The sequence below is a fragment of the Schistocerca piceifrons genome, chromosome 1 (genome assembly GCF_021461385.2).
Source record: "Schistocerca piceifrons isolate TAMUIC-IGC-003096 chromosome 1, iqSchPice1.1, whole genome shotgun sequence".
Taxonomy (NCBI): Eukaryota; Metazoa; Arthropoda; class Insecta; order Orthoptera; family Acrididae; genus Schistocerca; species Schistocerca piceifrons.
This window is the reverse complement of record NC_060138.1, coordinates 1,108,156,464-1,108,171,761: the sequence shown is the minus strand read 5'-3', so window position 1 is coordinate 1,108,171,761 and position 15,298 is coordinate 1,108,156,464. Positions and strand designations below refer to the sequence as shown.

Genomic DNA, 15,298 nt, shown 5'->3' with positions numbered 1-15,298 from the left:
ACCATTCCAAAGTTATGATGATTTTATTTTACATAGTTCAATATTACCAATTCTGTTCCTCATGCTGCTTGTAGATGCCCACTTGCAGGGGTCATAAGCATTTTCATTTGTTAGGTTAGTACTGGGTTTAATCCTCTAGATGGGTCTTCAGCTACTTTCATAATGACAGACTTGGGAATGTATACAACCTTTTATCATTTGTTGGAGCCTTTGATGAGAAAGAGCATTCATGGAAGTTGAACCCACTATGTTATCTTATTCATTGCCTTTTAAATACAGTATTTCATTGAAAAGGATAGAGTACTTTTCAAAATTTGTGCCCCTAGTTCTTTTATCAATGTCATAAGCACATCTGATGTTTCAAAATTTTAAATATGGCTGAAGCAGCAACTGATGGTGCGTTTGGCATGATTGTTTTATGCACCTCCACTGCAGGATGTGATTTTAGTGTATTTTTGCTTCTGATGAAGGTATATTTAGATACTCTGAAACAGTGGTCAAGGATTTCAATAAATAATTATCCTGCAAATGTTTTGCTGTTATCATTTACCGTGGACATCTGATGTCGTCATGGTAATAAATCAGATGAAAGGTATTAAAGTGGTAGAGGGCAGGTATCACTCTGTTTCTCAAAACTTATTTTCCTCCACATTGCTTGTTGTTTCTGCAAAAGCTGGACAGTTCTCCAAGTTTCCCAAAATAAGTGATCTGTGGTTTGAAAAGCTCTAGCACCCATAAGACTAAATATTTATATTTATTTTAACTGAACTGAAAGATGCATCTTCTGAATTTAAGTTAAAAACTATACTTCAGATATGTTGTAAAAGAGGTAAATAAAACATTAAATAACTATATCAGAACTGCCAATTACAAGGTGAAATCTGTATCGAATATAATAAAACAGAAAACAGACAGTGTGTAACAATAATGGAATTTCCAGGATGGAGAAATACATAAAATTAGAGATGGACAGCCACTCATCTATAAGTAGACCAATACATGAAACACAGAAACATATAACAAGAAACAGTATTGACACCAGCTTTTGAAAATTTGCTCTTTTTCTAGCAAAAGTAAACACATTATCTCACACACACACACTCAACCGCACAGACATCCAAATGTGTATGCCTATGCCCACTGAAAGACAATGAGGGGGGTGGGGGGACCCTCAGTGGAGGATGCGGATAAGAGGGGTGTGGGGTCAGCACACTGCTCTCCCAGCCGTTATGATGGTATTCTTGACTGAACCCGCTACTATTTGGTCGAATAGCTCCTCGGTTGGCATCATGAGGCTGAGTGCACCCCGAAAAACGGCAACAGCAGGTGGCACTGTGCTTAACTTCGGTGATCTCACGGAAACCAGTGTATCCACTGCAGCAAGGCCGTTGCCACAAGACAATGATAGTTCATAAAAATTGGAACTTGCAGTTGGATCCTAATGGAGAAATAAAACTAATCAAGAAGGAATTATTGACATTTTAATACATATTTACACATATGAACATTTAGTTAGTGGAATGAAATACTCAAATAATATCAAGCCATATGTTACTAGAAACTTCAAACATCAAAACCAGCTTCTCTCTTTATTCTTCCAGTAATGTTCAAGAAATATTTTACAGGGTTACAAATTTTAACTCAAAATATTCTGCTAAAAATTAACAGTGTAAAATAATACATTACTAGGAGGTGTAATTACTTTATTGATCAAACACTTTCCATTTGTTTGAAAGTTCTTTTACAACAGGAACTTCCCCGGAGGAATGGAACCAATTATATACTTATTGCAATACTTTTTGCATTCCAAAACACACAAGAAAATACTTTCTCTAATAGGTTGTCAGAGTTCTCAGTTAAATATCAATTCCTGTCCACAGCACAACATGGTTTCAAAATAAGTTTCTCAGCTGACACTGCCATTTGTTAAATTGTTAAGTTGGACAATGGAGTAAGTATTACTGGGACATGCCTACCATATTCAAGGCTTTTGATGTAATTTATCAAAACATGTAAATGAATGAACTTCTCAGAGCAGGTGTCTTTAGCATAACCAACAACTGGCTAATTTCTATCCAAATCAGTGGAAACAGATGATTCAGTTGCAATTTTGTGAAAATGCTAATTAAAATAGGCACTATACTGACTACTAATTCATTAATAATGATGTACTATAGCATCTGTACTAGAACCTGCAATGAAGCATGTTTAACCCAACCATTTAACATGCTACAGACTCTCTTCATTATCTTGTTCCCACAAATATAAAAACATGACTGCACCATAAGGGTACAAGAATTTATCAACATTTGGTAAAGGGTTTTACATTCTTATTATTGCATACATACTGCATCCAACCCAAAACATTGTGGTGTCATTGATTCAGAAGATATCAGGATTTGAAGAAATCACAATATCGTTACCAAATAAAAATACTTCCATCAAAATTGAAACATAAGAACCAACAACTTAGCTAACTTTGTAGACCAATTGTTCATGATTCTGAGAAATCAATAGTTTAATGGCCTGTAATACAAAACTTATTGATTAATTAAGATGTAATCTCAAATTCCCACCACAGGGTGACACTGTAAATAGCCAGTATTTGTGGAGGAATTTCAGTGGAGCTACAGTTGGAGTCAGTTGGGAACTTGGACTATGTTGATAAGTGAAGTGTACTGCATGGAAATACTATTAGAATTCTCAAGATAACTATGTTAAAATAGTAATATCAATGGTGGATGAACAAAATTATGTCTTGATGTTTGAATCATACACTGATTTGTAAATAAGCTGTGAACCATTATTATCAGTGGCATATGTGTTTCAAGAATATGTTGGTGATTAGCATTTGGCATTATCAAGGGTTATATATTTTGGGGGAATAAATTGCCCAGAAATAACAAATGCTGTGTGTAAGTGTTTATTAATTAACATGCCCACCACTTCATATTTTACTGCACTTCCACTATTGCAAATTATAGACTAAAAGTTCACAGGCAATCAGTGGAAAGATGAGCTTGACATAGAAAGAAAAATGCACTATAAATGAAAATATTTCAAGCCCACCTCATCAGTATTCTATGTTAATGCCTAGATATGAAATGAGTATAGCCAGTTTCCTGTTCAGTTTGCATGTATCACAAATATCTTAACTAGTTTTGACATATACAAACCTTGTGAAAAGTGTATAACAGAAACTTTGAGCAATGTATATAGTTGGTCTCATGTACAACAAACTAATAGTGAATGAAAAAATGGTATTATTAAACACTCAAGAAGAAGGAATTTACAGAACATACACTTGCCTTGCTGATAAACAGCCTAAAATGTTAGGCATTTTGTTGTAAAGTGACATAAACTGTAAAAGAACTGCATACATTTAGGGGATAATTTGTAAAGAATGAATGTTTCACTAAAATGAAGAAATTATGAGGGTACAGGTAATTTGAAAAGTTCTTGGATGAAATAGAAAGGGAAAACTCACCTCAGTGAAAACTTTTTATTTTTCAATGTAGTCATACTGTACACCAATGCATTTGGTCTAGCAATGTTCCAGTGCCTTGATCTCATCTTGAAAATTAGGTTCCTCCAGGACTGTATAATATGTGTCAACTTAAGCTGTCAGTTTTCCATTTGAAGAGCTCCCCATCCACTGAAGTAACAGTTTTGAGATCAGGGAAGAGATGAAAGTCTCATGGAGTCAAATCAGGCAAATAAGGTGGATGTGACAACAATTTGTATCTTAGTTCATTTATTTTTGCCATGACAGTGACACTTGCATGCATGGGTGCACATTGCCTTGATGACAGATGACTTTCATCAAGACCTCATGAAGTAGTTAAAGAGATGTCTGCACCACAGATCTCTACCCAGAGCACTAATGGGTCATGTGTTCTCATAAAGGACAACCTGTTATTAAGTGGAAACCTCATTACTGTATTGCTGACATCTGCTGGTGAGTCTGCAAACTTCTCAAACTATATATAAATTCATTTAAAACAGCTAGGGTGGAAACTTCGCAATTTTGAGATGTCTCTATTGATGAGAATTTAAAATGTAAAAATACGCTGTTGAACTTCCGAAACACTTCTGTTCAGCAACAGTTGCACTACAAGTCATTGCAAATCTTAATGAGGGACAAATGAATAAATTACAATGTTAAAAAGGGAAACAGTTCCTAATGCTCTGCAAAAAATAGGAAGTTTTTCCCTTTTTAATATTATTATCATGTTCTGCCAAGCACCAATAGAAAATTTGGTCAATGAAATAAATTACACACTTGTGCTACTTTCATTCAATAATGCCCTTTGGGACTCATCGTTAAGAAATAAAGTTTTCATTGCTCGAAAAGGTGCTTTAAGAATAATATGTGTTACTCACTCCTGATCGCCTCGTAGACATCTGTTTAAGGACTATTGCTTCACAGTATATGATGTTTGTTGTAAATAACATATTACAGGAAGAATTATGTATACAGTTGCAACACCAGGAGAAATGGTTGATGTTACTCAGTATCAAAGTTAACTTTAGCCAAGAAAAGGATGCACATTGGTGCCACCAAAATGTTTATCACCTACCCCATGATATATGATACCTGGCAGATAGCAAATTTAAATTTGAGAAACACGAATGAAGTTTCCCTCAGTGATTCCTATTCCAAGGAAGAATTTTTATTTGCATAATATGTAAAAGGTGGTATATGTGATATACTAATTACATCAGGAAGGTAAAAAACCTTGTAAATGGCTGACATGTAGCCATATTTACAAATGAATGTGTAATAAAACCATAAAATGATTCATCCACATCATTGCAATTAACCATAAAAAAGGTTCATGGAACATGAAGCTAATTATACGAAAGTGATGAAAGAGGGCCAATCCTTCTTCATTTTTGTTGGTTGCATATGTCCTTGTCAGATGCATTATACTACTCTGTTAACTAAGGAAGATGGGCTGGGTGCTGAATGACACTGTTTGGATTTTCATTGACCTGATACTCTCTTCATTCCGGCTGATGTTCTTGTTCAATGTAAAATGCTACCACCAAGCCTTATAATCAAATAATGATCTGTAGGCAGAACACATATGGACAGCCCCTTTACAAACCTGGCATGTCTTTTCAGAGAACACGGGGATTAAGAGACTCCACTTTTATTGTGCCTGAAATGTGATGAAATACTTCATTTACGCCCATGAAATTTATTTTACTGGAGTTAATAGCTTGGCAAAATGTGAAAAAGTCTGCAGCTGACAGAATGCCTTGGATGGTACTATAATCAAATTAATTCATTTATTGTAATTGTAGTGTCCCACAATTCTTTTCACATTCTTTTTTCACATGACTCTGACAATGAATAATATAGGAATGGTCTGTTGCAGGATGTTCCAAAGTTCGCTGAAAGGCTTCTACAAGCTGGAGCCAATGTGAATCTTAAAGATCATAATGGCATAACAACACTTCATTGTGCAGCAAAGACAGGAAACTGTAAGGTATGAGATTAATAGCTTTTTGTCTGCCCCCTTGGCTGAGTGGTCAGCATGTCTGCCTGTCATGGAGCAGGTATGGGATCGGCACACAGTTGGGTCAGAGATTTTCTCCTTTCACAGTCTCTGTGTTGTGTTATCCTCATCATCATTTCATTATGTTTGATGTACAAGTCACCCTATGTAGCATCAACTGGAAAGGGATTCAGTACAGTGGCCAAATTTCCACAGGTGCACTCTCCCGGCCACCGATGCCATAAGATCATATCATTTCATTTCATTTCAACAGTTTATTAACTTGTGATATATTACACTCAGTCATAGACTTAATGCAGAAGCAGATTCCTGTAAAGTACACAGCTTGCCATTAAAACAGCAACACCATGATGATGGGATGCAACAAATGTTAAATAGGTATTAAGTGTATTACATACTCGAGCAGGCACAGGTGCATTCTTCAGTTGCCCATGCAGGTTTTTAAAGACAGGTCATGTCCCTAGAGTCAGGAAGTGGGCTTGGTTGCAGCAAGACAAGTATCTTCACCAACAGTGTGATGACATCTGAAGCACTGCCGACTAACAGCATGGCAGCCATTGTTGCAGCTTCAGCTCATGCAGTGGCAGAGAGAGGCATATCAGCAATGGTGTGCCTAGTGACAACACTAGAAGTCTGGTTTGGTGTGCAGCACCACAATGGTCATACCCATGTGTGGAGGTTCAGAGGAGAACAAACTTTACCAGACTGCATTTGTCATCACCATTTGACCCGGAAACTAAGTTGATGGCATGGGTGCCATTGGATACACAACAAAATTTCATCTCATTCTCATAGCTAGTAATTTGAACATCTGCCTTTACATTTCTGATTTGTTGTGGCTGTGGCTGTGCCCTCTCTTCGAGGTTGTCAAAACATTATTTTTTAACAAGATAATGCAAGACTACATGTTGCCCATGCTGTCCTGGTCTACCTCAATACAGGGGATGTTCAGCTATTGCACTGTACAACCTGTCCTCCAGATGTTTCATCCACTGAAAATGTCTAGTCATGGTTTGCTGAGAGACTGGCATTAGATCACTTGCTAGCCATTGTGAACAATGAACTCCGGCATAGAGTTGAAGTACCATGAAATGACTTAACTCTATCTGCCAGCCAAGCTCATTTTGACTTGGTCCTCAGACAGGTTAGAGCCACTTGTGCTGTCATAGGTGGTAACACTATATGATAGAGGTTTTCAGAAATGACCACGAAGAGTTGCCTTTTGTGATGGCTCAGTTTTCATTTTACAGTGACTGGTTTCAGGTCACCTACAAACTTGTCATCAGATCATACTCAGTTTTTAGTGATTGTTTGTGGCATTGTGTACATCATTGTGTAGCTGTGGCAAGACAGAAAAAATGAAACCAGTCAACAGTGAATGTGCAGCTTGCACCAGGAATTACTTAAATTTAATTGCATTCTTAGTTTTAATCCTGGTGCACAAATCAATTTTGAAAATATGGTTTATGTTTTCCAGTTATGTTGATTACACAGTCTTTAAGTTGACCTTAGGTCCACATCCATAACTGAGTGGTCAGCATGGCGGAATGCCATACAAAGTGTCCAGTTTGATTCCCAGCCAGGCTAAAGATTTTTTCCATTTGGGAACTGGGTGTTGTGTTGTCTTCACCATCCTTTTGTCCTCATCGACACACAACAATCAAGTTGCTGAAGTGTTGTCAGCTTGTACCAGGTGACCTGTCTATCCAACTGGAGGCCCTAGACACACACACACACACACACACACACACACACACACACACACACCAATACCCCCCCCCCCCCCCCCCCCCACACACACACACACACAAATACACACAAGTTGACCTTCTGATATAAATAATTCCAGATACCTCGCCACACCAGTGCTTGCACCTTACATTTTTTCCTGTCTTACAACAGCCACACAAAAACCCTCATAATGTTACATCCACTAAAAACTATGAACTGTCTGATGAATTGCTAGGTAACAAAAGTCATTGTCATAAGATAAAAATTGAAGCATCCCAAAAATCAACTGGATGTCATTCTCAGTGGAGAGAAGTCTTCCAAAGTAAGAGGGATTTCAGGTGTGCCTCAGGGGAGGGTCTTAGGACCGTTGCTATTCACAATATACGTAAATGACCTTGTGAATGACATCGGAAGTTCACTGAGGCTTTTTGCAGATGATGCTGCAGTATATCGAGAGGTTGTAACATTGGAAAATTGTACTGAAATGTAGGAGGATCTGCAGCGAATTGACGGATGGTGCAGGGAATGGCAATTGAATCTCAATGTAGACAAGTGTAATGTGCTGCGAATACATAGAAAGATAGATCCCTTATCATTTAGCTACAATATAGCAGGTCGGCAACTGGATGCAGTTACTTCCATAAATTATCTGGGAGTACGCATTAGGAGGAATTTAAAATGGAATGATCATATAAAGTTGATCGTTGGTAAAGCAGATGCCAGACTGAGACTCATTGGAAGAATCCTAAGGAAATGCGATCCGAAAACAAAGGAAGTAGGTTACAGTATGCTTGTTTGCCTACTGCTTGAATACTGCTCAGCAGTGTCGGATCCGTACCAGATAGGGTTGATAGAAGAGATAGAGAAGATCAAACAGAGAGCAGTGCACTTCATTCAGTAATTGTGAAAGCGTTACGGAGATGATAGATAAACTCCAGTGGAAGCCTCTGCAGGAGAGACACTCAGTAGCTTGGTACGGGCTTTTGTTGAAGTTTCGAGAACATACCTTCACCGAAGAGTCAAGCAATATATTGCTCCCTCCTACGTATATCTCGCGAAGAGACCATGAGGATAAAATCAGAGAGATTAGAGCTGACACAGAAGCATACCAACAATCCTTCTTTCCACGAACAATATGAGACTGGAATAGAAGGGAGAACCGATAGAGGTACTCAAGGTACCCTCCGTCGCACACCGTTTGGTGGCTTGCGGAGTATGGATGTAGATGGAGATTTCTGGAAATCTTCCCATCACAGTTTCCACAACCATAATGAATTAAATGTTTGCACCTGAGTATTACATTTTGCATGCTGTATACCTCCAAATCAACTACACATTTAATAATATTTTCTTCATACTATATTATGTATGCACAAAAAGTAAAATTTCCATATTGACTAATGTTCCTGCTGTTGAAAATTTGATGGCCAGCAGTATAGTATCACAAAGATTGTCTGGCAAAACAGTGTCTGAGATAAGCAGCTTTAGCATTAATATCCCGACACTCATTATCAGTTCATTGCCTGGAATTACGTGCCACAGTGAAGTAGGTCCACCAGCCGCGGTGGCCGAACGGTTCTTGGCGCTTCAGTCCGGAACCGCGCGACTCCCATGGTCGCAGGTTCAAATCCTGCTTTGAGCATGGATGTGTGTGATGTCCTTAGGTTAGTTAGGTTTAATTAGTTCTAAGTTCTAGGGGACTGATGACCTCAGACGTTAAGTCCCATAGTGCTCAGAGCCATTTTTTTTTTAAATAGGTCCCACATCCACCATAGTGTGTCTGTACTTCTCAGAAAACATGGGACTAATTGTAAAAAGAGTACAGAAGTATTTATACTTATTCCAGTTCTTCTTGCAACATGAAAAATACTGGTGTAGTTATTTTCAAATAGTGCAGATTGACTGTCAGCCAGCAATGTATCTGATGAGTAATGCTCAGCTGCATTGAGAACTGTAACATGTCTAGTTTTCTACACTCTTTCCATCTCACTTTATTGACCTATTCATTTAGCCCCTGATTCATGGAGTGCCCCTGATGCATGGAGTGGACAACTCTCGTATTCAACAAAACATGCCTGTTCTGAATTTTCATCAGACTGATGGTAACAGAATTGTGTATTACAGGCTGATATTGATGACCGATGGGGACACTTCTGACTAAATGCTTCTTAACTGTCACTTTTCATTACTATAAGAAAACATTATTTTAATTTCAAAGCCCATTGCAAGACTTGAAAAACAGAAGTCAGTCACGTAAATTACAAGCTGTTGTTTATTGCCTTCCATTTGTATTCTGTGAACTATGTGATTGCACATACATATGCTTATTTGTATTTATTAAAGTTTGTGGTAGTAAATCTAAATTTTGTTGTAAACTTTGTAGTAATAATACTTACTACTTGCAATTTAGAACAACTCATAATATAATTCTCTTGTTTCAGCTCATAGAAATTCTACTCAGTGCTGGAGCTGATGTTAATTCCATGGATGTGAATGGTGCAACTCCATTACACATGACATCTAAACACTGCTTTATGCAGGTACTATGTTATCTTTATCAGTCTATGTTACTAGACACTGTCCATATTTACTGTTTTTAGGAGACTATGTAAGCAAAATAGTCACTAGCAACTTTGAACTAAATTAGGGAATGGATAGATTGCTACACTCACCGTAAAGATGACCCCTTGAGTTAGAGTCACAGCAAAAAGACTGCTATACATTATAGCCTTTGGCCAAAGCTTTCTTCAGCAAAGAAAACACACACATTCACCCAAGTAAGCACACCTCATGCACACATGACTGGTACCAACTGCTCAGAGCTATCATTGGTAGCATGTGTGCATTAAGTGTACTTGCTTGTGTGAATGTGTGTTTTCTCTGCTGAAAAATACTTTGGCCAAAAGCTATAATGTGTAACAGTGTTTTTTTTTGTGCCTGTCCCCAAGTCAGTGGGTCATCTTTGTTGTGATTAGCAGTCTATCCTTTACCTATATTCCAACCTGGAGTTTCCATTGTTTAATTTCACGTTGGAACTATGTTTTATTCAGTCCTATTCGCACGCAAATATAGGAGGTGCAGGTAAATAAAAAACGAGCATCTGGTACAATGGGTCTATGGAATGGTTCCATTCAAAAGTAATCATCACTTGTGTTAAGACATTCATCCCACTGAGAGATGAGACATTCAATTCCTGTTTCATAGAATGTGGTCAGCCACTGATGGATCCATAACTACATGCACTCTTGCAGTTCCTCATCTGACTGAAACTGGTGTCCACGCATGTCATTCTTCTGGTAGCCAAAGATGTGAAAATCACACAGTGAAATATCTCAGCTGATACACAGTTACACAAGCAGACACACCTTATGCACATATGACTGCTATCTTCAGTCACTCTAGCCAGACTGCAACTGTAGCATTGAGTGAAAGCAGCAGTCTGGAGTAGGGCAAGTAAGGGGAAGGGGTAGAAAGGTACTGGGTGAGGGGAGGGGGAGGGACAGAAAGGAGTGCTGTCTGATGGAGCATGCAGGGACTGGAAAGTGACAAACAAGACAAGTCTGTTCTCCATCTCCACTCACAACCACCTTATGCCTTCATTTGCCCATTTCCAATGTCATTTACTGTTTCCCCAACCCCATCCCTGCCACAGCAGAACCCTGCCCCATCTTTCTGCACTAGTTCAGAAAAGTATCCCTCCCTATGGCTAAAACATAGGTGCCTAAAGTGTGAACCAACCCCCCCCCCCCCCCCCCCTCCACCACCAATGATCTTCACAAACAGGCCCTATCCCCCAGACATAGTCCGCAAACAAATTTCCCATGCCATACTTTAAACAAGTATTTTGTCTCTGTTACTGATAGCATGAGGTTGCCAGGTTCAGTAAATAATGCAATGGAATATCTGAGACCAGTGCACACGAGCAATCTCAGTAAAATTGAATTGACACTTACTTCACCCAAAGAAATAGAATCCATCATAAAGTCCTTGAAATCAAAGCATTCTAGTGGTTATGATAACATATCAACAAAGTTAATAAAAGAGTGTTCATGTGAGCTTAGTCATGTCTTAAGTTATTTGTGTAATCAATCACTTATCACAGGAGCATTCCCAGACTGGCTTAAATATGTTAAAGTTATACCTCTCCACAAGAAAGGGAACAAAAAAATGCCATCAAATTACCAACTGATCTCACTTTTGCCAGAGTTTTCAAAAATCTTTGAAAAGGTTATAATCAAGCATCTTCTTAAGCACCTTAGTGAGAATAACATATTGTCAAAGTCACAATTTGGGTTTCTTAAGGGTTCTGATATTGTGAAAGCTATTTACACTTACAGTGAAAATGTCCTTAATTCATTAAACAACAAATCAGAGGCAACTGGCATGTTCAGTGACTGTCAAAGGCTTTTGACTGTGTGAATCACAGCATCTTTTAAGTAAATTAAAATAATATGACATCACTGGTAGTGCTGCAAAATGGTTTCAGTCATATCTTACTAATGGAAAACAAAGTGTGTCATTACATAACACTTCAGCAGTAGGCAATCAGACATAATCTGATTGGGGAAAAAAAAAATTAGATGTGGTTTACCCCAAGGTTCCATACTAGATCCACTACTTTTTCTTGTGTATATTAATGACCTGTCATCTGTTACATTACCAGATGCCAAGTTTGTCTTATTTGCAGATGATACAAACATTGCAATAAATATTAAATCAAATATAAATTTAGAAAGGGCAGCAATTCACTGTCATTAAACTTTGAAAAGACCCACAATATGCAGTTCAGAACTTCCAAGAGATTGTATTGTATTGTATTGTATTGTATTTCCTTCTAGAGTGTGTATAAAATATGATGACATGAGAATAGGAGAAGTTGAGAGTGTAAAATTCTTGGAATTGCAACTTGATAATAAATTGAGTTGGGAGCAATGTACTAATGAACTGCTAAAGCACCTAAACAAGTCTGTGTTTGAAATGAGAATGATGTCAGACATAGGAGATGTAAATATAAAAAAGTGACATATTTTGCTTATTTTCACTCCATTACGTCATCTGGTATCATATTTTAGGGTAACTCCACAAACCGAGAAAAAATTTTTAGAGTACAGAAACGTATAAGAGTAATGTGTAGTGTAAATCCAAGAACATCATGTCAAAAACTATTCAAAGAATTGGGCATACCAACCACAGCTTCCCAGTATATATATTACTTAATGAAGTTTGTTGTAAATAACACATCTCTTTTTCCAACTAACTGCTTAGTACACAGTATCAATACTAGGAATAAGAACAATATACATAAAGATTTAAAATCACTTACTCTTGCCCAGAAAGGAGTCCAGTATTCAGCAATGCATATTTTCAATATGTTACCAGCAACCATGAAGAGTTTAGTTTCAGACAAGGCACAATTTAAACATAGTTTAAAAGAATTTTTGGTGGCCAACTCCTATTCCATCCGTGAATTTCTCAACAAGTGCAGTAGACCATTGTAATGAAAATATATTATACTTTAAGTTTTGACAATACTTGGTTGTAACAGCCAAGTAACTACCTACTGTGTGAATGATGGATGTATGGAAATCAAATGTAAGTCTTAAGTCTGTAAACAGTGGAAGTTTAATTTTAAACCTTGCACATAATTTGACTGTTCTTAACTGAGGATAATTGAAATGAATAATTTACTTTAATTTTTGACAATACTTGGTTGTAATAGCCAAGTAACTAGCTACTGTGTGAATGATGGATTTAATGAAAGCAGATGTAAGTATTAAACCTCTAAATACATGTACACAATTTTACTGTTTATTGACTGAGGATCATTAAAATTAATGAAACTCAAGTTTCCATAATTACATTTTTGTAATGTGTTTATCTGACATGTTCCACACCCTGGAGGATCCCCTCTTTTGTGGGTCTATGGAATGAATAATTAATCTAATCTAATCCCTACACACACCCAGTTCTCCAATGATTCCCAATAATCAGCTACAAAGGAGTGCCCTTTCATCACCAAATACTATCCGAGACTGGAAAAAGTGAACCACATCCTTTGTCAGGGCTTTGATTATCTATCATGATGCCCTGAAATGAAGGACATCCTTCCCAAGATCCTTCCACCCCTCCTAAAGTGATGTTACATTGCCCACTCAACTTACACAACATCCTGGTCCATCCCTTACAGAAGTCCCAATCCCAACCACTTGCCACAGGGATCATATCCTTATGGAAGACCAAGGTGCAAGACCTGCACAATCCATGCACACAGCACTTCCTACTCCAGTTCTGTCACATAACATGCTTGATTTTAATGATTGCTTCATAACCCAGGCCATTTGATCCTCTCATCCACCGCCATCTTTTCAGAATTGCATAAATGAGAGTTATCCTTACAACATATTGTTTCTCCTGAAATTATACTGGCTTCAACCTATTATAACGTACTGACCCCATACCCTCCACCCAACAGTTTCCGCCACCTCTATCCTATCACCTCTCCCCAGTTTGCACCACCATTCTTTGCTGCTGTCTCTCAGTGCAGCAACAAGTCTTTTCCTCTCTTCTGATTCTCTCCTTTTCCACTCAAGATCCCCCTCCACCAGACAGTGCTCTTCTCTCCACCTGCCTGTACCCTGCTATCCCTCCCTCTTTCCTGCACCACTACAGATTACTCATATTATGCAGTACAACAGTTGCAATCTGAGCAGAGTGGCCAGAGATAACAGTCATGTGTGCATGACATACACCTGCTTGTGTAAATGTGTGTGTCTCTTCCTTTCTTTTCTCTTCCTTTCTTTTCTGAAGATGGCTCTGGCCAAAAACTCAGTGAGTAACAGTCTCTTCATTGTGCTTTTCAGCAGCTCAACATGTCATCTTTATAGTGAGTGGCAATCTGTCCCTTTCATAATATTGTTGATGTACTCACTTAGCTATTATGTTTGTGGGTACTAAATTTGTTCAACAAGCAGAACTTAATAACAGAATTGTGGACTGTGATAGCTTGTTAAAGGATTTATTTGAAAGCTAGCATGTTTGTTCTTTTTTGTGTGCATGTTGGCAACTCAATGTTTCTATTGCTCAGTGAGTGGTTTACTTTACAGCAAACGTTTAGTATGGTTCACTGATATGAAATTGCATGCAATAAGAAATAAAATTATTTTCAAATAATACAATATTTTCAATGTGAACGTGCTGCTAAATTGCATTTATCTTCCTTTGTGATTCTTAGATGTGTCCTTCAGCCAAATCTTTCTTTATAACTTTACATACTTCTCCCATCCATTCTGATTTAGCCCATTTGCACTTTCGTAATCATCATTACTCCAGTGTTGTGCTAAACAATAGCTCATAAAGAATGCACAAAGCTAATGTTAATACATAACCTGCAGTGTCGATTAATCTCTTTCTTTAGAAATGTGAGTTACATCCTCACATGTTATTTATTTTATTCATCACATATTTCAAGAATATAAATTCGTCATCTTTGTGTGAACAAATATCTTCCTGTCATGTCATGTCAGTTGTTCACCAAAAGAAGAGAGATGAAACTTCCCAAAATGCAAGAAAGAAGAAAGAGGTATAAATTAAAGGGATGTAAGAAAGAACTCACTGTAAGCTGCTTGTTGAACTTGTACTATAATTTGAAATAAGATCATGATCTGAACTATATATGAAATGTGGCTTATTAGAATCATTGCATACCGTGTGCAGGTCATTAGATGTGCCGCACAGAAGACATGTCAAGTTTGAAATAAATATAATGATTTACAAAAGATCTTTTTACATTGTTTTTAGAAAGTTATGAATTATATACCAGTATTAACAATTAAGCAAGTGCATCTAATAAAAATACATATAACACTACAATATTTGTTATATATTTACAGTTTATTGATTAGTAGTCTATAGCTTACTATTGTTCAAACTGTGCAACTGTCTTCCATGAATTCTTCAATAATATAGTAACATTTTTCTACTAAAATGTTATGAAGTAATATTTTCAAAGAATCAGTGTCCATGTTTAATGTTTTCCTACCTTG

At 37.4% G+C, this 15,298-nt stretch overlaps 1 protein-coding gene across 1 annotated transcript in view; it reads left to right on the top strand.

Moving 5' to 3' along the window:
- Positions 1 to 15,298, top strand: part of LOC124776613 (serine/threonine-protein phosphatase 6 regulatory ankyrin repeat subunit B-like) — a 379,233-nt gene that overhangs the window by 291,018 nt on the left and 72,917 nt on the right. Inside the window, exons 16-17 of the mRNA XM_047251691.1 lie at positions 5,385 to 5,495; positions 9,698 to 9,796. Of these exons, the coding sequence (XP_047107647.1) occupies positions 5,385 to 5,495; positions 9,698 to 9,796 (210 nt within the window). The remainder of the gene's footprint in view (positions 1 to 5,384; positions 5,496 to 9,697; positions 9,797 to 15,298) is intronic.